This window comes from Sinohyriopsis cumingii, chromosome 6 (genome assembly GCF_028554795.1).
Source record: "Sinohyriopsis cumingii isolate HCF-2022 chromosome 6, ASM2855479v2, whole genome shotgun sequence".
Classification (NCBI taxonomy): domain Eukaryota; kingdom Metazoa; phylum Mollusca; class Bivalvia; order Unionida; family Unionidae; genus Sinohyriopsis; species Sinohyriopsis cumingii.
In genome coordinates this window covers 72,801,073-72,825,443 of record NC_142966.1, presented here as the reverse complement: position 1 = coordinate 72,825,443, position 24,371 = coordinate 72,801,073, and the positions used below count along the sequence as shown (strand labels likewise).

Sequence of the window (24,371 nt, the reverse complement as noted above, 5' to 3'; positions counted from 1 at the left end):
CACCGGTGATTCATCCAGATATCAAACAAAGTTACAAAATGCCATAAGCAAACTACATAGAACTAATTAACTTACTTACCTATCTACCTACTTACATACTTATTCCCTTCTATCACTCACTCATTCACGTAGTAATTAACTAAAAGCAAAAACGGATAGCTTTTTGGTTTCTCCATGTATTAGGGAAGAGACCGTATTTGAAATGACCAGACATAGGGGCACATACATTAGCACACTCGACGGACGGACGGACGGATGAATAGCACACACTTTGCAGCACTCGATGCCACGATATGATGGATGAATGAATGAATAGCACACAAACTTCACAGCACTCGGGGCGGATTACTTTGCATAGACTTTGCAGCATTCGAGGCCACGATCTGACGGACAGGATCTGACGGACAGGATCATGGAAGCATCGACAGTTTGACACATCAGTTTGAATGTGTTGATTTTATACACGACATTTACACGATACTATGTATCTTTCTCTTTATATTGTAAACTGATTAATATTTCATTTTAAGGCTATACCTACAAAATGATTTATATTCAGGATATAAGTATACTGGTGCAATTAATGTCTCATTTTAATACCATACCTAAGAAATGACATACATATCTATAAATATATATAAATATATATATATATATATATATATATATATATATATATATATATATATATATATATATATATATATATATATATATATATATATATATATATAGTGGGGCTGATTAGGATTTGCATACGTGCTTATTTAAAATAAAAATTGATTAAATTCGTTTAATGATATTTTTCTTTTTGGCGAGCACTGGCAAACGAAATATCAAAGTTAATCAACGAGTTTCATAACGTTATTTGATATGATTACTGAAATCTTCCACAATAAAGTTATATAAATAAATTTAAAAAACACAGAAACCGAAGCGTGAGAAGGTAAATGACACTGATGCACAAACTAGGATCAAGCTTAACAACATAGCCACCATTATGAAAGCTGGTAGGCATAATTCATCATTTTATAGCATGTAGTGTTCGAACCGAAATATCACTGGTGTTTGCTGTGGTTGTCCTTTATGTGTTTGTTCACGAAGCCTACTGATTGACATGCCAAATGTACATTATAAAAGATGTACACTATTTTTTTTAGATTGCATATTGATTTTAAACCTCCTTGTTAATATAATATATCGAGTTCTCTTTTAGCTTCGTTTTATTTCGAGGTTTGTATGCGCTTATTTATCTGCCTATTCAAGAGAAGAAATTTACATAAAAGAAGCTACACAATTATAATAAACTAACGGATACCCCCAAGTTCAACAACAGGCTTTCGGACATTCAAGCTGACGAGACACAATGGCGATAAAGAAATCCTTAATATAACGACAACAAAAAAATAAGAGGAAAACAACGGTAATTTTAACAAAACTTTAGATTTAATTCTTCCACAGGGCTATCATCATATCAGCTCTGTAGCAAAGCAAACTACTGATAGAAATATTTAAATATCTTAAAGGAACAAAAGTGAAACAGAACACAAGAAAATGAAGACATGGAAACGTCCTGCTTATCTCGAATTTATGTGCAATCTGTCATTTTTCCCCACAGAAATTTGAATCTCTCCCAAGCACTCCGCCCCCCACCCCCCTTCTTCGTGGAAGGTGAACATTTGACGAAAAGAACATTGCGTGTTCAATTCGACGATATGTGGATGTACACTATTTTTAGATTGATAGGAATATTTATTGATTGAGTGAGCGAGTGTATATGTCTATTGATCTAATCATCTATCTTATCTTCGAGATCTAATATACGTTTGCTTTGGTAAATCAAAATTAATTGGACAGTATGTTCATTTACGTACTTCACCTTGAAAATCATATCCGCGCTTCCTTTTCTAAACATTCGCACGGTGTTTATATCTTTTTGAAACACAATCTAACCATGTTTACATTTTGTCAAGTGTTGACCGTTTCAAGTGGTCTTTTAAAACCCGACATCCCAATCTCGTCGAACGCGTCGAATTAAAATCTGTTTGCATTATATTACTAGTATTTTCTTCAATTAAACATATTTGAAACGCTTATCAAATCAATGACAAAAGGTTGAACATAAAATATGTTACTTGTTACATCAACAGGTTGCAGAATTTACAATTGAAGGTCCTGCAATTAAAATTAAAATTAAATTTCCATTTGTATGCAAGATGATCGATTTATATTATAGCAGCCGAGATTCTTCAATGGTATAAGACATTTTCCCGCCAGAACACTCGAGGCAAACAGATGATCCAAACTGTTTTGACCGATGGCTACGGACAGTTTCCCAGGAAAATCATAAATTATGTTTATCCAGATCTTTAAGTCCCTGGCCCAATTGAGGCTGGTTTCCTCGCCGGGCCGGGTTGTGTTCGATCGTTTGGAGTTGACATATGAAACCAGAATTCCGCTACTACACAGCACTGGGGCTCATTCGCTCATGCCCTTCGCGCCGTAGTATCAATATGGAGGATCAAGTTGCGGTAGTATCGGTTTTCAAGTCAATAAGAAGACGTCGGGCTGTTCGAGATTTTGTCGGTATCATATGTGTTCAACTTGGAGCAAGAAGCAGCCGCATTCATTTTATCAGCGAAATATGGACAAAGACGTGGATTCGCCAACCGACAAGAGCGAAAAGTGTTATATACCGGTGAAAATAAAAGTAGAACCGTCTGAGGATTTCAAGGTATGTACAAGACGTTGAATTATCGTCTGCTATGTATATGTGTGTTTCTGCTACCTAACTTACGTCATAGCTTAGCGATGTTTGGCCATTAACAGTAGGTCTATGTTCAGGTTCCTCCTTTGGACCGATGAGTAAAAAACCCAGAATTCGTCGTGTTGTGTTTTCGCGATTTGTATTGCAAACGATAACGTGACTACTTGTAAACAAACTAGGCAGTATTGAGTCAACTGTTCAATAGAACAACATTTTTCACGCCCGAAATGTTTTGATAGACTAATGTAGGATCATTTTCAGAATTACTTAATCTAAACTTCAATTGAACTTTAAGGTCACTTTTTGACCTTGTTTCTTTTATTTAAATAACAATGACATCATGAATTAGCAGCCATTTGCAGCTATAAAGAAGCACCATTAGGCACAAAATTCAGTGAATGGGTCACATGGTTATGTGTAAGGTTTTCGTAGTAAGGAGTTCGATTTCGGTCAACGAAAAAATGTACGACCTTCATTTGAAAAATAAAACTGAAATTTGGAGACAAATACTATGAATATTCAGAATGTGTATTGTAAACATAAATTTATTAGTCTCAGACGTATGCACGTCCCTCAAGCTGTGCAGCGAGGATAATGGGATTCCTACCATGTTTACAGACGTGTGCCAAAATTAGTTTGCTTACAGGAGTGAAAACTGGATTCACATCTATGCATCCAAATATATCAATTGATTTTCAATTAAGTTGATTTGTCATGGTAAATAGACTAAATACGGGTGCCTTTGTCAGCTTTCTAAGTTTGGCTGTATCCAGACATGGGATACAGATTCCACTGTATTAGTCATGTGTGCACCGCACTCGCTATACCGTAACGAGACCTGAACGAATTTGAGATAAATTATAAAAATGAATATTTTGTTCCACTCGAGAACATACGTTCAAAATTATCCTTTATAAACGGCTGGTGTTAAGTTTTTTTTGTTGTTTTTTTTTTACATAGGATCATCGGGAACGCATTGATTTGATTGAATAATTGTCTTAAAATTGTTATTCTGTTTTCGCGCAATATCTTGTGAATTTAGGTCAATTTTGAAGAAGAAAAAAAATCTTATTTAATTTTATATCATGCATGCATTGTTTAAGCTAAGCGGATTCCAGCTTTTAGCTAATGATATAAAAGCATAGTGGATTTGGGAGAGAGGGTGAGTTCACACTGCTAGATTGCATTCGGGTCGATTTTGATATTTTAATCAAAGAAGGGCAAATCAATGTTATTAGACACCTGAACTGTGTTACTTAAAACCGAAAGTGATTTGAAAATGAATTAAAGGCAATAATAAGCAGATATTTTTGTAACAGCAGGTGAGTGAGGCAAACTTTAATTGTGTACACGTGTATTTTTTAATTGTGTATCATCTTACATTCTTAGTTTAGAATAGTCCAGACAGATCTGACGACATCTTAATTCTTAGTTTCGATTTATGACGGCGTCTTGTACTTTACTTTTATTAAATTCAAATAAAAGTCACATGGACAATGCTTTTAAATGGCATACAAAGAGAAAAGCTGCATTTGATATGAAGAATTATTTAATTTCTAGCACAACTATGGAACGTTTATTTTATTTCTCGGTCATTTTCGATACTTTAATGGACTCTTTATACGTCAAAAAAAATTCTACTGATTTGCATATTTAATTGATTCGAGCTTGTATTTTAGGCTTACAGGATAACTTATAAAACTTGTAGTGCTTCAGTTGTATGTCTTTTACTCGAATGCATAGTTGTTCGCAGGCGATGCTCCTGATTGAGTAATCCATTCCATTAATGCCTAGAATTCGATTGGTTGTTTCGAGTTTTTGAAGTCGCTTGGCAGTTAGTTAGGCTAATGAGTAGAAGTCAGTTGATTGGTGCTTCGTTATCAAAACGTATATCTGTATAATCTTGTGTGACCTTTCTCTCGTATTGTTCTCATAAAATTTCTTCAACTATGAAGTCTTAGATACAGAATAGACTTTTTAAAATCGAACTTGAATATTTCAGGGACCATCTGTGGTAGCCGCATGAATTTTCATCTCTCCCTCCGTTCTCGTCTGAAACAATTGTTTAAACTTTCAAAGCATTTTCTTAGTAGGATAGGGTTGCAAAAAAACGAGTTCTAAACCTCGATCTCAGTTGATAAAATTCATAATTGTTGTTTCATCCATAATGGTTCCTGATCATGTTTCCTACTGAAATACCGACTGATCGGTTCTTTACCGAATCGATTATTATTCGACACTTAGTGTACAAGTTCAAAAACGTATATTTTATTTCTATTTGAGGCTATTGTCGAGTTTCTCGAGAAGGCGTCAAGAAGAATTCATAAAAATGCTTCGATTTGTATCCGACACTCAGTATTTCGAACCCAAGTTTAATAGTTTGTAGAAATATATTATAACAAGAAAGCAGTCTATCAGACGCAAAGACTGCGACTAATATATGTGATATGTGATCTAAAATATTCAGAAAATGCCCACTTTCAGTCTTCAAAGTTTCAGGAGCTCAATCCCGATACAAACCAGAGGGTGGAAGAGGATTAGTGTGTAGGGACAGAAATACTGTCTTTTTTTTCAGTGATCTCGGCGTCGTGGTCGTTGTTGTGCATTTGCGTCAGCTATAAGATGATTGAAAAGTGTTACATGTTTATTGGCTTGTACATGTGGAAAAATAACTACAAACTAAACGTGTTAATTATTACCCCACAACATGTAATACTTCTTTCCCATATGTCAAAGAATGCAATGTGTTGGAGGGGTATGATTGAGCCAGCACCTGTGTCTCAGTGATTTACGGTCATGCAGATTAGAACCACGGAAATACAAGTCGTATCTCTTTCTAGTTTATGAACGAAAAATAGACTTAAGGATCCAAAACATTTAGATTTTTGATGGAGTAATTGTGGTGCGTTAGCATTCGGGAGCTTAAAGAGAATTGGATAGACTGGCGCTAGAATTTTCCAAGTAGTCTCCAAGTTTTGCCCTGAAAAATATTGAGATGCACTTACTATTATTTAGGGTACCAGACTAGCAGCACTGAGATGTACTGTTCCAGTTCTGACTTCTATTCAACTTCTGTCATTATCCATTATAAACTTTTACTTCTACTCATAATGTCTTTCTTTCGCAATTCTCTTTGCTTTCCAAATTAATGAGTTTGATTTATTGCTGCATAATGCATGTATGCATATTCCTTTGTTAAGAAATTATGTCCCTAATATCGTCTTATGTCACAGCACGTGACACTCAATATTAATTCGTCCACTTGTTTAATTAAAATGAATCACCATCTGAAATGTGTGTGTCCCATTAATGCGTCATCTTTTCTTCGCCAGTTACTTGAAAGGGTTTATGTAAAGGGATGCATTTATAATATTTTTGATATGGCGGTAGAAGTTTTGTAGAACTCTGGAAGTTATGTCCGTTTAAAGTATGAATACGAGTTGTGTTGCTCTTAGTTCTTATTTACCTAGTGACCAAAAGGTGCGGGTTCGAATCTTATCATCGGATTAACTCAGTCGGCCACCGTGGTATGTCCTTGGCCAAAACACATTGTTCCAGTTGCCTCAGCAATAAATAAAACCTTCTTGTGTTGCCGTTAAGTAAAACACTAAATCCCAGACAAATATTATTACTTTTGGTTTCTCATGGCAAGGTATTGTTTACCGAGCTATGACTGGTACAACGTCACTTACCTTCAGGTCAGAAATATTTGGCCACTTAGGAATCGAACAATTTTAACTAACTGGGACTTATACTTGCCTTTTTTCTTATGAAATCTTAGCGGTTCATTCTGTCGTGTTTTGACCCTTAAATAAATTACGACTAAATTCATTTTATAAACAAATTATGACTTTTACTCTAAACTGCTGAGATGTTGGGTTGACGTGGTCTTTTAGACGGAGGAAACCAGTAAACGTAGAGAAAAAAAAAAAACCCACTTATCTTCAATGGGCGACCATATTATCCCCACCCTTTTATTGTCTGGACACCAAACCTTGGACCGCAGAGATGCAAAGCGACCACGTTATCGCTTTACTACTCAAACATTTCTGCCCTAAGTTAATAACCGCTCTCAGGAGATGGGTAGGGCAGGATGAGGAAGCGTTTCATTATACATGTCACAAAAGAATATGCATTCATTTTTAAAACCATTTTCCCAAGTGGAAAAAAATAACTTTGTTCATATGTGGCGAGTTGGTAATTGGTTGATTATCCGCCAGTGTTAGGGGATTGGTTTTCAAACTCCATCTGCAGATCCATGACCAAAGGTTTCCTACATATCAGGTTACTCCACCACAGACTTCATGAAATAGCTCCAGGAATATATGCTACCGCTAGGGTGATAAATGCCTACATGCATTAGACACAGTAGGTAACCCAGCATTCATTCTTTGTACATTGTACATGAAGTATTGTAAGTGATACCAGTCAAACGGTGAGGGTTTCTATCCCCCAACGCCCTTTATAGCTGCTAACTTGCCAATAGTTTATATACTGCCTTTTTTTCTCTCTCTCTCTCTTAATAAAAGAGATAAGGATTGGTTTTCAAGTTCTCAAAAGATATAACATCATTTTCTAACATCAAAAAGAAAAATATATTTGTTCTATTGACACTAACATTTATTTTAGATTGTTAGAAAATTTCGGCAAGCCCTAATTTAATATTTTAATTAATAATTGATGACGCAATAAAAGTCATTTTATTAGTCACGTTAAACTCTAGAAACTATGACATGCCCCGCTCTGTGTATGGGCAAGAGCAGCATTCATAACAAACGAGAAGCCCCAGACAGGACGTTTGTGTTTTAAAGGATGGCAATTCAAAAGGTAATTTCAGATTAAAATTTTGAACTTTTGCCTCTGTATATTGCGTATTGTATGGATGATTGCAAGACTTGCAATAGAACAGTATATTGTGTATTGTATAGGTGATTGGAAGACTTGCAGTTAAACCGTATATGTGTATTGTATGGATGATTTGAAGACTTGCAGTAAAACCGTATATTGTGTATTGTATGGATGATTGGAAGACTTGCAGTAAAACCGTATATTGTGTATTGTATGGATCACTGGAAGACTTGCAATAAAACTATATCGTGTATTGTATGGATGATTGGAAGACTTGCAATAAAACTGTAGACTTTGTATTGTGTGGATGATTAGAAGACTTCAGTATTATCATTATTCTCGGTTTGCGTAATTTTCATGCATATTTGCAGTCGTTAGCTCTACTAGTCATAAGACCAGTCGAACTTATGCTATAGCGTGTTAAACCTATACATGTGAGCAGAACACAAAAATTCCCAGTAAATGTAATGATAGTAAATGCAAAGAATTTTGAAATTTAAAAGTAGTAGATTCACTTCAATAGAATAGCATTAGACGTAATTCTAGCAACCTTTATCAACCTTGAATGTTACCCACAATTGTGATAGGTCCTCTAAGCGATGGTATATTGTCCGTCTTTTTTGCTGTCCGATCGTCCGTTGCTTAGGACTAATGGTAATGAATATAAGAAGAGCTTTGAAAGTGAATTATTGATGACCTCAGAAGTATTCCGACGGATGATTTCACGAGCATACGGAATAGATATGACAGCAGATATGTGGTGCATAACAGATCTGTGGCGTATAGCAGATATTTGGTGCATAAGGAAGCACTGCAAACGTTTAAGATCATTTTAAAAATATGATTATTGTAGGTAGTAGAGATGATATTGTAGAACTGCCATACACTATATCTGAATTTAACACTTAACTCAATCTACCTATACCATGAAAGTAAGGTTTTAGTGACCATGAAGTCCCTTATGTATAACAAAGCATGCCGATGGTGATCAAATAATAAATGAATTCTTTAAGAATTATGTTGATAAATAATACCTGTTTTCATTCACTTTTTAACAACGTTTCGCATCGATATTATCCCTATGAATTCCCTATGAGTTCATGTTTAGCCGTATTTGTCATATATATTTCCAAAAACAGCTAAGAATATTTATATCTCAGAAGATATTGTATGGTTATCTGAAGAGCAGGTGTTACAATTCTGTTGATTACACAGTCAACTGGAAATGTCTAATTCATTTTCTTAGAGAAAGAAGAATATGGTATGTGCGTTATTGACTAGAGAAAGTCTATTGACTATGTCGAGCAAATTTGTATCTGGCAAAACCTGTTGAAGCATTACACTGATGGTAAACTACTGAACGTTATTAAAAGTTTTTACAAGAATTCCAAGGTTTTTTTTACAATGCAAGGTTCCTGTTGAAACTTTTTCATTGCTAATATTGGTGTACGTCAAGGCGAAAAACTTTCACCCATTTTATTTTCAAAATTTGTAATGGTCTTGTTAAATTGACATCACATGTATGTAATGGTTTGACTGACAGTAGTGATGGCAGCTCATATTTTACTAAATACCTTTAAATACTTGTGACTTTATGCTGATTGTGCAGTAAATGTTTGCTCAATCTACTCACGAGTTTTCAGTGCTATGTGTCAGTACTGTCAAACGTGGAAACTTGATGGAAACTTAACTTAAATGCAGAAAATACAAAAGTAGTTTTTTCCAAGTCAAGAAAGAATAAAGTGTAAAATTCTGCCTTCAGTACTGAATAACTATAACTTTTAGCTGATTTCATTATCCAGGTCTTACTTTTTCAACTAAAGTAAACTTTGTTTTATGTTTTAAGATAGCTAGAAAGGTAAGTTTACTAACTGATCTTCCTTTGCATAGTGTGGCTGTAATGATTTTGTCGATAACTCTTTTTTGGAACAGAGACCTGGCAATTTAACAACGGTGATGTAATTCAAGTGTTTCATGTGCGGTTTTGTACAACTGTTTTAAAGGAAAGGAAATCTAAACTTATTAGAGTTATTTATTGTATATTAAGAAGAGCCCCAGTCAGTGTATCTATTAAGGCTAGATTTATTGTATTTGCCGTAGAGAATTGTTTGTAGTAAGAAAGACAATAGTTAACACATTCTCTTTGATTTCTTGTACCATCTGCATTGTAGAGATATTTTTCACTCAAGATGGCTGATATTTATTATGCGTATTCGTAATGATTGTGGACTACTGGAATTATGGGATTGTCGACCCGGTGTCAGGATAATGTGACCGAGTGGAATATTATGCTACATGTTTGCGGCTTGATGCCCATGCTTAGACATCACTATAAACTGCCACACTGCTTACATCGTAGCGATATGACTAAAATTGTTAAGCTACGTGAAAAATAAAGCAAAATAAATAATAAAACATAAACAAACACATGGATTGTGGAGTAATGGAATTATGAGATCAACAATATGTAGATAAAAATTTCAATACATATTGAAGAAGAACACCAAAACTTTACAGAATAGTTTTGTAATGCCATGGAAAGATTGAATTTTAACTATATCGAAGTGTATTGGTTTTAGAATGATTATAAATAGATTTAGTATTTTTTAAAACAAGATATTTTATTATATTCCAAACATACCAGGAACATTTTTGTTGTTGTTTACATTGTTGTAGTAGTTAATTGTTTACATTAGTTTGCATTAATTTCAGTTATCATATCTAATGTAGGGTCTTTAGTCTTCAGTCAGATAAGACGTATTACATGTTTCAAATGTCCCTAGGTAGATGAGATTTTGACATGTACATTTATTTTCATTCAATTTATATTGAGTATTCAAATAAAGACTTTATTAGGATTATCTCTAAAAGCACGTTACTGTTACTACTGTACGGTCATGAAATCATGTTATTGTTACTACTTTATGGTAACGAAAATCGATTTACTGTTACTACTGTACGGTCATGAAAATCATGTTATTGTTACTACTTTATGGTAACGAAAATCGATTTACTGTTATTACTGTACGGTCATGAAAATCATGTTATTGTTACTACTTTATGGTAACGAAAATCGATTTACTGTTATTACTGTACGGTCATGAAAATCATGTTATTGTTACTACTTTATGGTAACGAAAATCATGTTACTGTTACTACTGTACGGTCATGAAAATCATGTTATTGTTACTACTTTATGGTAACGAAAATCGATTTACTGTTATTACTGTACGGTCATGAAAATCATGTTACTGTTATTACTGTACGGTCATGAAAATCATGTTACTGTTACTACTGTACGGTCATGAAAATCATGTTACTGTTACTACTGTACGGTCATGAAAATCATGTTACTGTTACTACTGTACGGTCATGAAAATCATGTTACTGTTACTACTGTACGGTCATGAAAATCATGTTACTGTTACTACTGTATGCTGAGGTTGTCCTGAAGCCTAATTGTACGACTCTTGAAAATATTCAATGCTACATTCACTTTGAAAATCGTTAAGTCGCTTCTTCTCATAACTTGATAGGAAGATGCTATGAAACTTATCATGCACATTAAACAGGGGTCAAGTTGTATTAAAAGGTTGTATTAAACAGGGGTCAAGTTGTATTAAATAGGGTAAAGTTGTATTAAACAGGGGTCAAGTTGTATTAAACAGGGTAAAGTTGTATTAAACAGGGGTCAAGTTGTATTAAACAGAAGTTGTATTAAACAGGAGTCAAGTTGTATTAAACAGGGTAAAGTTGTATTAAACAGGGGTCAAGTTGTATTAAACAGGGTAAAGTTGTATTAAACAGGGGTCAAGTTGTATTAAACAGGGTAAAGTTGTATTAAACAGGGGTCAAGTCGTATTAAACAGAAGTTGTATTAAACAGGAGTCAAGTTGTATTAAACAGGGGTCTAGTAACGGAGCAAATTCAATCCGGTTTCTCCAACGTTTCGGGCTCAACATGCTCTTTGTCAGGGAAAAAACCCAACTTACATTTACAAACAAATACTTAACACAACATGTACGAAAACTTCTGGACTCCGACATGTTCGAATCACTAGAGGCAATTTACAACAAGAGATATATCAATACAAAGTTATGCAAATGAAATAGTTTTGTCATGATTAACTGAAATATTTGCTAAATAGACAGGCGGGTTTCTGTCAATCAACTTGAAGTTTCACAGTCTAATGTTACGTTAGTGCAAAGCTAACGATAGTTTTCCTTTGTGTGTTATACCTGATACTTTCTTCAGTGCAGGTGAGAAATTCTTTTAAATGCAATTTTGTCAGTAATATGAGACCAATCTCCCCATTGCTCTGCAAAATTGCCGTGCTAGGTCTACAGAGACGTCAATCTATTTCTTGCTTGAGATTTAAAAAAAAAAAGCAAATAACCTTTGATCTCTGAACTCGACCTTCAGATGGATTAAAAAGAGTCACCCCTATGAGGTACGATGTCAGTGTAATTTAAGTGTGATTTTTGTCCTTTACATTTGACTATGTTATCGGCGATGTAGTGCATAGAAATGAGAGATGTTAGAAATGTATTTCTCTGTGTTATGATATCTGGGATATTTACCTAAACACGTAGCTAATTATAACTATTCCGCTGTTTAATCCACATATTCATCGCATGTAAATGTTTTGTGGCTGCGGAGTAAATATGCTTCAATTCAGGTGAGACTACGTATTTACAACTAACTAGTTTTTTGGTTTTGGTGTAAATATATGTACGCATAATACAGCGTCGTTTCTCTGACCGGCACGTGAAAATGCTGTCGTGTCAGCAGGGAATATTCTGAGACTGAATACCATCACCGATTTTTTTAAAGTAAAATTAATTGTTCCTTTTGGAACTTTTAAAATTGTAGGAAAAGGCGCAAAAGATGACTGGATAAGTAGGTTTACGGTATGTCAGACTGACTACAAACTTCATGCTAGCCTACTTTTTCCAAAGATTGATGGACTGACAATAAAGTACATCCATGTTTTGTTTTTTTCCAAAAGGAGAATAAAAAGAAGTGACTATTTGAAATGGAAATACAAATTGAAAGGTAAATAATTTCATCATTCATCTGTTATTACCGTCAAGATGTACATGTTGATTGGAAATAAAATCTGTGATATAATTTTCTTTACAAAGAACGGTAATACTATCTGATACCGTCTATAGTATCCTGTTGAAAATCAGAAAAACGGTCCACGATTATTTGGCACATCAATGTACCTTTTTTTGTTTCGAACAAACTGTTAATATTTACAAATATGTTGAAGAAAACTTTAGAAATAAGACAATTAATCATAAATGGGGATTCATATTCTATCTGTAATAGTCACAGGTCTTTAACTTTACAGACGTCTTCCATCTATTCGTGTTAAACTCAAGGCCATCTGTGAATACAAGATAGCGTTGACACTGTTTTACCACTGCCACACATCAGGGTCTAAGCGGTTTGGGTGCCAGTTTGTTAACGAATAATACGAGCTGTAAATCAGCCGTTACTTCATTTGTTTCTGCCGAGTTATTCAGATGAATTTCTTATATTTATGTATGAATTGACTAAAGTTTAATCGTGTCTCCATTTTTAAGCACAGGAGCCAGCAAGAACACACTCTTACTTGGGGCGGGGTGGTGGTGGTGGTGTTCTTGGATGCTTGTGTGTGTTAGAGCTAGTTCTAAATGAATTTTGAAAAAGAAATAGGAACTGACATATACGCACAGATGCGAACATACGTACATACGTACGTACATAATGCATACATACATGTATGCATGCATGCATACATACATACATACATGTTGGAGATCACGATTAAATTTTTGACTGACATACATATGTTCATACGAGATAGATCAAACACATTTGTACTCTTTAGATTAACGTTTTGAAAAAATAGAAAAGGTTGAAATATTATGTCCAGTATTGCTAGGGGAAGTTTCCTGTGCAAATGTGAACGAACCTGGTAAGTATTAAGTTACCTACATCTTGATTGTAAAATAGTTTCTCAAGGTATTCTTTAAATTTGAAAGGTATGAATTTAATTCTTGGCGTCTTGAAGTTAAAGCTTCCTTTAACTACGTCCATTGAAAAAGATTTATTCTTTGTCCACAAATATGTATCTTATTTGTAGAAGGTGTAGGGTTTCGGTTTGACATCCAGTCATCATACTCATTACGCCGAATGCCATTGTTATCAAGACAATACCAGAAGTCCATAGTAAGCAAATCTAATATTGTATCTTCTTGACTTGATATTGGAGAACTTCCTCGCTAGTTTCCTATATAGATCTCTTATTCGTTGTGAGAAGCATGCGAAACAAATATTTTCAGGTTATGTATATGTATGTAGATACACATGCACACATACATACATACATACATACATACATACATACATACATACATACTGACCACCACGTATTGCCCATCTTTCACTGAGAAATCAACAGTAACATCATACATATGTACACGCACCACAGAGTCAACGTAAGGACCGTCGAAATTTTGCATCATTTTTGTTTTGTTTTATGTGTTTAGTTGGGTGTTTCTTGTTTGATTTCTGATTGTTTACAGAAAGGTGCAGGAAAACTAATTTGTAAGCAATTGTTTAAAAATGAAAATAAACCATTAAATTAGTATATATTACATGTAAGTCCTTATGTTGAGAATTTCCCTGTATAAACTCCATGAATGCGTAACATAATCGATGGCATGGCTCGAATTCCGTAATTGATGGCATGGCTTTATTCAGTAATTGATGGCATGGTTCGTGTTCCTAGTATCGTGAAACCCACTACTGCTCATAAGACGTTTCTTGGTAACAAAGAACAACAACAAAAAAGAAAGAATTGAAAGCAGGTTTTTTTTAAAAAAGGAAATATTCAGCAAGCGCTGGAAGACCAAACTGAATTTTTTCTCTTTTTGCAGAGTTTTCTGAAAATTATACATGCTGGGTTTGCGTTTATTTTACCTTTATTATAAGAATTCTATGTCGCATTTTGCTTGCCTTTACCAATAAACTTTCAGCAGTGTGACTGACGTGTGGCCATGTTTCAGCTAATGAGCTTGTTCAAGTGTTGTTTGGTTCAACAAGCATCCTTAGAGAGCTGATGATATATCTGACGATTATTGAAAAGAGGCATTAAAATCGGGAATACGAGAGAAACGCAAAGTACAGATAAAATGGACGCTGTTTGAAAGATTGTTAATAACTGAGTCGCTCCATTTACAAAACAGTGGAGCTTTGTTGAATTACAAAATATCAACCCCTAATCCGTACAGGTAGAACAAGCCACGGTTGCGCTGGGTGAATCGACGATTTTTGTTTCTGTCTGTCTGAAGAGGCAGCTGGAGGACAGATATTTCAGTTTCTTGAGTCGAACAGCCAAGAAGCTGACAATAGCGTTGTTCTCCGTACTGTCGATGGTATTATGTCATGTTTACTGACAATCAGGGTAATGATGTTGATATTTGTTTTCATGATTCTGGATATTCAGAATAATTGATACATAACTAAAAATTGCATAAATGATGACTGATTCCAATAGATCTCATGTGCTGGATGCATTACGACTGGTCAGAATGCTATCCACTTCAATAAAACATCTTCGAATATATTCATGAGGAACACATATGCTAGCTGGCATTCGCAGTGTCAAATGAAGTAAAGCGTTTCTGTCCGATTTTGAGAAGATGGATGTCGAATTGCATGATCCACCAGCAGATGCCATACCTTTTAAACAATCGCTCGGTTTGAAACGGGAACAAAATGTCAGCATACCCACCTCCTGGCCATAGTCAGGTTAGAAATGATAAATTAATTAACGAAATTAATTAGTTGTTGGCATTTTTATATGCTTGATGAGTTTCATTTTTTTAAAGGGGGGTACAAACTAACGGGAGGGGGATTGGCGAATACTACACTAGTAATTCTTAGCTTATAAATAATGCCTTTCCTTTATATCATACATAAAACAACTAATTTTTACCTTATAAATAATACTTACTCCATACATTATGGAGAAAAAGATTTAAAAATAGCATTTAAAAAATCTTAGATACAAAAGGCAAATTATAATTTTATAATGTATGTTCCAGTTCCAGTTCCTTTGCTTTCGAAGAGAAAAGGTAAATTAATGAGTCTTAATCACTAGAGATTGGGTGTTGATTGCTTCTTACATTTTGTTAACATAACTTGATAATTAAAGTTAATAACTTGATTATATATTTTGCAGTAACATTTGATTTACTGTTGATTAATCATTATCATTGGAATCGCACGATAGAAATTCTAATGTGAACAACCGAATGATATCACTGGCAACCAAATTTTGCAGCCGGGGTGTCCATTGAGCAACCATACCTTTGGAAAGTTTCTATTCTTGCCAATGATAAAGGTTTGTTTAATCGTTTTAATGACCACATTATATGGTGTAACTACAGTACGTTAATTTACTGGACATGCAATAAAGTCTACTAGGCAGGTAGATCATCATCTAAATTAATTTTTAAACTCTTGTGGATAATTCGTGAAATGGTTTAATCCTTTCCTTTGCATAGACCTGATATATCAAATTTTTATTTGATTTGTAAGCATTGTAGATTGCATATATATGAATTTACCTGTATTTTCTAATTTACCTCTCTGACATTAGCATTCTCCACGATATGACCTCGGCCATATAATCAATTCACGTTTACAGAGTTTTAGCATCTTTCTGACCTTCGCCGTAAAATCAATTCACGTTTACAGAGTTTAGCATCTTTACCCATTTTATTTGTTTTGCTGCATGTTTACACTTATTTAAAAGGATTTTTTTCTCGAAAGGCTTTTATTTCTTCTTTTGTCAATTCGTGATCTGTTCTTTCAAAACTGAACTATAACCAGTATTGTGCTGAAATGCCGTTAAACCACATACATGCATGCATACCTACCTACCTACCTACCTACCCCCCCCCCATACATACATACATACATACATACATACATACATACATACATACATACATACATATAAACCGATCCGGTGACCTAGTTATTAGAGCGTCCGCCACGGATGAGGGAGGTCACGGGTTAGAACCCCTGCCGAATCATACCAAAAACGTATAAGAATGGTACTAACAGGTGCCTAGCTAGGCGCTCAGCAGCAAGAGGTTAGTGTTAGGACTGGTCGGTCTGGTGTCAGGATAATGTGACTGGATCGGACATGTTACTACATGTCTGCAGCATGATGACCCAGTGCTAGACATCACTATAAAATGTCACACTGCAGTCATCGTAGCGATATGACTGACAAATTGTTAAAGCTACATTAAAAACCAAATGACACACACACTTACATACACGTGGTGCTGGCAATACTAGAATGGAGAAATTCGCAGAAGAAAGGACAAACTAATTAAATACAGTATATCTGTTACAGTACAAGTTTTGTTTATCCGCGCATAATTAATTTATCGTTTTCAAATTGACTTATTTCCTCTATACACCTCTGTGTAAATTAAATAATGTTTTTTTTTTTTTTTTTAATTTATGTCCCAGTATGGCGATACATATGCGTTCTTTATGTTATGTATGAAAAGGCAAGAAAAGGCGCTTATTCACGAAATATAAACTTAGAATGGTTTCCTTATTGCCGTCTGCTTTCCTTCACTTGGGAACAAACGCAAAATTTGCCATCACAAAATATCATCACATACCGTACGTAATTGCTTACAAGACGAGTCCAACTACAAACTGCACAGACCCATATCTTCCTTCCCATAATGCGCCGGCAGATATTGGTCTGTGTAGCTTTTTTTAGAAGTATCCAGTAGAGCAAGCAGCATAGACCCTGATCTGTGGGTTCATTATGCTACGGCAGATCGGGATCTTTGTTGTTCGCAGTTTGACTTGACTGATAAGCGAATATAAATTAGTTTCTGAAGTTGAATATGAAATTATTTCAGTTTGCTAAGATTTGAAATGTTTCTAAAAATGTGTGTAACCCTGGACTTTTTTGTCAGAACCTTTCACCATACCTTGTGGATTAGTGACCATTGAATTATACACTCGCTTTGTGTCGGTTTGCTTCGTGAAGTGTAAAACGAAGCACGAAATCTGATGGCAGAAAGTAAGACACGTTCTGGAAAGATCTTTAAATCTCATCATAATCGGTTTAGTCTCTCTCTCTCTCTCTCTCTCTCAGAGAATTTACCTATGCCAAAAACGTTAGATATGTTGAGGTTATTATAGATTAATTAAATATTCCATTAATATAATCTCTTAAACAGACATTTGTTCCGTTTAATGTCAGATCATATTACTGAATTTTACTAAGCTTAAAATTATAAGATCATGTTGATGCAACGAATGCGTGCAGGGAAGACACTTTGATTGATTACCTTTTTGTATGTTATTGATTCGCATAACAGCAGACGAAAAAATGCATAGTAGATAACGAAAGCGGAATTGGCGAGGAGATGAAAGTGGCCCCATATTATGCCATGACCCCGATCCTTAACACATAGGTGTGAGCGCATCAGGAAGTCTGAAGACCCTGACAAATCAGGTCTTTGTAACTCACTGTTTACTTTTGGTGGTGTGGGGTGTCTGGGGTAGAACACGTTACTTTCACTCTTTCTTCTGTCTCAGTGCATCTATTTTTCTATCTACCTACTTTCAACCTACTATAAATGGCGGCCACGTGTCCTTAAATCTGCATTGTATTCGAGTTACGAAAACTTGATTTAGTCATGTGTGTGTGTGTGTGTGTGTGTGTGTGTGTGTGTGTGTGTGCGTGTGTGTGTGTGTGTGTGTGTGTGTGTGTGTGCTAACATTCCTATAATTTCTCGACTACAGTTGACGCAATAATTTCAAAGTAAAACTTTCTTAGTTGAAGGATCCATTTCATGCAGAGTATTGATTCAACAATCTACAATAGAACTGAACCGGTCTGTTAAAGAACATATCGGTGATCACAAGGCCATCTTTTGTTAGTATAAAACTAAATTATCCCAAAATTAGTTTACAAAAGCAAAAATACTGACTTTATAAAACAGTCATTAGAAATATTTAATAGATTAATCGGTAATTACACGTGAAATGTATCCTTTAACTTATGTAAGGACATCGAGGAAATGTGAGAATTGTTTGATAATATATTAAATCTGCATACACGTCAATGCATTCCATCTCAGTTTGTTACCATTAGGCCTAAGCACAAAACAAAGTTCAGCTCAGATATAAGACAGAAAATCCGATTTAGAGATACTGAAAAAAGGCGTTAAAATCCAACATTCCGCATCATATAACGATATATAAAAATTAAAGAAATAGAGTAAAACAATATCCTTGGACATTTGTATGTTCAAAAACAATAAAAGGAATCCCAAATATTGGAATATAATGAAATTTAGTACAAAAATTGTACTGGATCATCAAATATGCCCCCCCCCCCATAATAATGATTCAGAACTAGTCTTTTCAAATTTTTAGATAACTGCCTATCCAGATAAATAAAAGAGAGATAATAATATAATCACCACACTATAAAACAACATAGCCCCTAGTCCAGATGACCCTAACAGCTTCTTAAGAAAACGAAGTTTGAAAAAATTTGCAAACCACCATTAGTACTTTATATCAAATCACTCATTAAATTTGCAATTTTACAAATTAATGGAAAATGTCTGATGTGGTGCCAATATTTAAAAAATAATCACAAATCTATTCCGTGAAATTACAGACCAATATCCGTTTTGAGTAACATTCGCAAAATTGTTGAAAGCTTGGTTTTTTAAATATATGTATAATTCATTCTAAGAATGTGGTTTGCTTCAGTCGGGTTTTTATACATGGTCACTCTGCTACGAATCAGCTTATTCAGTGCATCATAACATTTGCGATGCAATTGACCGAAGCAATATTTCATGCCTAATGCTGTGACGTATCTAAAGTCTATGACAGAGTGTGGCAGAGGGGATTAATACTGGAACTGTAGACATGTATAGATGATTGCTTAGCTAACAAGACTTAGAAAGTAATGGTTGGAAATTAATTCTCTACCTTGGACATCTCAGTGCAGGAGTATCACAGGGATCATTATTAATTCCCTTTCTTTTCTTGTATACGTTTCTTTTTCTAAAAATATAGCTGACAGTTTCAAATCAATTATTAGAAAATTTGCAGATGATTGATTTTTACAGTGCAAATCACCTGTTCCACTTTTCAATCAAAGCGTATTAAATGATAGTCTTTAAACAGTATCTAGTGTCTCAAATACCTGGATCAACCCAAAACAGAGTGCTTCCTTTTCGCCATCAGCGAGCTGGAATACATATCAGATCTTGAATTTTCTGGTGCAAGGATTTTGGGTTTTCTTGAGCGGGAGTTTTACATGACTTCGACATCTGGGAATTACTTCATCATCTGATGGGCCTTGGAACAACCGTATTTAATATCTAATTCTTTCTGAATCTGTGCGCATTGGACGACGGAGAAAGATTATATATGCATCATCAAAACATAACCTGAACAAAATTTATTTAACCTACATTCTACCAATTCTGGAACATGCATCTGAAATTTGAAAAGCTTGAAAAATTACAGCTTGAAGCAGCCGGAATAGTTTCTGGACTACCAAAACTTTGCTCGCAGAGAAGCAATTTATTTTGAAACTGAATGGCTGCTCTTGCAGTACGAGGAAACATACAAATCTCTGCATATTTACTAAGTTATGAACAACCAGTCTCACTCTCACCTTGTTTGCCACACACATTGCCTTATAATCGGAGGAACTCAAACAACATCGTTCAGTATCAATGTAGAACTTATCTGTTCAGAACTTTACATAGCAAAAAACATTCTACAAAAGGATATGCAGAAATTCATTAATAGTACAAAATGGTTTACAAACATATAATTACATTTTGCTGCATCGTGATTATAGTTAAAATTGTAGGTACCGGACCGCACTAAAACTGGCCCTCTACTATTATTCATACGCCATCCCTCTCGATCCATTATATGTATTAAAGGTCACCTGTCGACTATTTCTACAACCCTTGCCAGCAATTTTCATAATTATATATTTATGACTGTGGTGGAATGGAACTTTTAAGTTGTTTCCAATCCTTTTGCCATACAAACGAAAAGGACGCAATGTTGAATTGATGCATAGAAATAGCACTGTACTGATGGCAAACTCATATACACACACACACACACACACACACACAAGCACACAGACAAGCACACACACATACATGCATACATACATGCATACTTTACACGCACACACATACATGCATACATACAAACACACACACACATACATACATACATACATACATACATACATACATACATACATACAATCATCCATCCATCCATCCATACATACATACATGCATGCATGCACGCACGCACGCACGCACGCTCGCACACATACACATACATACATACATACATACATACATACATACTTTACACGCACACACACACACATACATACATACATACATACATACATACATACATACAACTACATGCGTGTTTCATTCACAAATTGCGAAAAGAAAACGTTTGCTCTAGATATATTCATACACTACATGAAACTGGTTCGGTCCTGCTACTTGGAACAAGACACGATTACGGCTTTTTATTTGTCACATACTGCCCCTTCTACAATTTCCAAATATTTTCTTGTTATGCAGTGAAAAGAATTAAGAATACATTGGCATCTATTCAGCAGTCAATCGATTAGGTGCTGATTAGAAGAACATCATTAAACTAATGCCAATGAAACACATTTTCCATCTGGGTGTGGGGTGTGCCATACGGATATAAAAATCTAACGTCGGTACCAAGCAGTTGAGATCTGGTATGTAATAAATAATAGAACATGCTTCTAAATCACGACACTTAACATATTTTGGGTAGTTTCTCGTGTTTTCTAGGCACACCCAGTCAATGTCGATTGAGTCTCAACATTTTTTTAAAATGATGTACAAAAAACAACTTTGAGATCAGCAAAGTAGAACCACGCCCATGCTCATTATAATATCATCGAAAAAAGAAGAAAATTATGTAAAGATGGGATGAACTACATTATATAAAGATGGGATGAAATGCCGCGTGCTTTCGCATCCTACGCTTTTTCGTTGAAATTTGAAAGAGTTGTGTAAACACATACAAGATCAAAAACAGACCCACTATAAACAAGTACAATGACGTAATACGTGTATTTTATCCGCCAACCACCAAAATAATGTACATATTTTTAACTTTCTTAGCGCATCACTTTGTTCTGCAGTGTTAGTTTTTTGTTTTGGGAAAGCTGTTTGTTTTGTTCTGTTTAGTTTATTTTTTTTATAGTTTACCAACAATAGGGGCCATATTTTTTTAATTCGCTCTGATTTATGAATATTTCCATGGTTTGAGCACTAAGGCTAGAGATACCCGTTTCCTGTGGGTTAAAACACTCTGTTCATTCGGCTGTTATCTTGCATCATCCATCATAATTCTCAAATACACTAATCGTCGAATTTTCGGAATGAAATATGAAAATAATGGAAATAAATGTAAACTGCTAATGGTGATAAATATTTAGCGATACTATTAAAATGACAATCTAGAGAGATTCTATTCATCATTCAGGTCGAAGAATGTAAATGGATAAATACGGAGTCATTCACCTCTTCGGAATGAGCAATCGAATCAAAGTACATGTAGCAGTTTCTGATTGGTTAATGCCAGTGCTGACGTAATAGACAAAGTAAGGATATTGTCGTCAGCGGATCGAGGATATTATGATAAGTATATCCGTTCTGAAACCCAAATATTAAAGGCTACAAGCCTCAATTTCTCACACATATGCATTTTGTTCAACGAGTACTGACAATGCCATTCAAAAATTAACTGACAATATAATCTAACTGAATTCGTTTGAAATTATTGGACACGCATTCAACTTTCAATACATATGAAAATTTGGTACAGGAAACACGTTCGCAACGTTTTAAGTTTCGTCGTGTAATACCAAAACCTCGGCATTGTCTCAAGGATCTCAAAACGTTGGTCAACATTTAGGAATATATGTTTTCTTGAATTTTTAAATTTGGAGTCGACCTGATCTGTCTGCAAATGTGTTAATTGCCCTTGCATCCTCTTACAGTTGCATATGACTAAAACGTAAACCAGCGTTTCAGACTGGTAATCGTTTACATATCGTGAAATATTTGTATCCTTTCAAGAAATTCAAGTATCAATCAGGCATACACAGCTATTTTTAATCTTGGGTGCTGGAACGAATTTGTTTCTGGGTGGCATTTTCATTGTCAGGGGGCAGTGTTAGAAGCAAAAGGTGCGATCTTGTCTAGCCATGCTGTATACAGCCACCTAGAGATCAAGTCCAACTGCAAACAATATGGACCCTGATCTATACTTGTATAATGCGCAGGCATATCAGGAAATGTGCCGTTTCTTAATAATCTGCTTGGACCCTCAACTGCGGCGTATTATGTGACAGCAAATCTGGGTCTATGCAGTTTGCAATTGGATACGACTTATATGCGAGTACATACGGTAATTTGCGAACAATTTTGGGCCATACCCACCCCAATTTCCCGTTTTCATTTTCTGATATGTATGATTCATCTACTTACTGTGTCAGCCGTCATGTTCTGGAGATATACAAACACACGATTTTGTTGTTGAAACATGTCATAAACGTAGCTCATATTTTCTGTTATTACGTACGTGTAATATCACTTCATGGTATTATAAATACAACATGACGTCAAGGCATAGTGTTTTAGACGTCCGGTTCGGTTCAAAGGCATTTCACTAGATAAATCTGCGGTTTTATTTGTAAAAATCAATAATTTTCATACGGTGATAAATAGAAGCATACATATGTAGTGATTTCAAATGAAGTTTGTGAAATTCATCAAATAAATTCAATCTTTTGCTTTTCCATGACTCGCTGTAATGGAACCTATGTTTTGTTTGTCATGTGTATCTGATTTGATTTCACATCTGCACAGGCGTCACAAGTTTGTTCAGAAATGTCTTGTGCTTGTCCGGAGCATATCGATTAATTTGAATGAAAAAGATAATTGTTTCAGATGTTACTATTTTAAATAGCTGTTGCCTTATTCTACAGGTTTATAATATTATGTAAACCGCTTTCAGTACATTATCAGAAAATTATTGTGTAAGGAAGGATAATTACAAGTGGGTAAGTTGTCGAACGAGATAAATTTTTTTATCCACGCCCCTATCTTCGTTTCTGATGGATTGCCGTTAAACTTGGTAAATATCAAGGTCATCGCACGAAATTGTGCAAATGGACAGATCACTTTTGTTCCAGCAATATGTGTTGCCATTGTTAACCTTTTTGTTTTGTAGAAGAGTACGACACAATCTCGTAAGCGCATCTAATCAAGCAGTTTTTTGATGGATTGACATGAAATGTTGGTAGTTAGTATCGTTCTCATCTAATATGGGCATATCAACATATCACTTTGCTCCTGCAATTTTTGGTATGGTTATTATCCTTTGTATCTGTCAGCTTAACTCACTGGATGATACAATCACGTAAGGGTAAGTAGCCCAGCATTTATCATGGGTTGCCATAAAACGTGTAAATATTACGGTTCTCACATGAAGATGCGCGCATTTGGACAAATCCCTTTGCTCTCGCAATTTTATTAAGAGTTCTGCTCTTTTTGTCTTGTAGCTTAGTGTCGTATATGACACAATATAGAGGGCT

General features: G+C 35.0%; 1 protein-coding gene across 3 annotated transcripts in view; it reads left to right on the top strand.

Annotated features, from left to right (window-relative positions):
* Positions 1 to 2,442: 2,442 nt before the first annotated feature.
* Positions 2,443 to 24,371, top strand: part of LOC149797199 (uncharacterized) — a 92,231-nt gene continuing 70,302 nt past the window's right edge. The window contains exon 1 of one of the 3 annotated variants that reach the window (XM_089961875.1): positions 2,443 to 2,734. In XM_089961875.1, coding sequence (XP_089818001.1) covers positions 2,594 to 2,734 — 141 coding nt within the window. In that variant the 5' untranslated portion in view covers positions 2,443 to 2,593. Of the gene's footprint in view, positions 2,735 to 12,650; positions 12,671 to 24,371 lie in introns of those variants that run through there. The other 2 variants (XM_089961874.1, XM_089961880.1) reach the window with 2 other exon arrangements.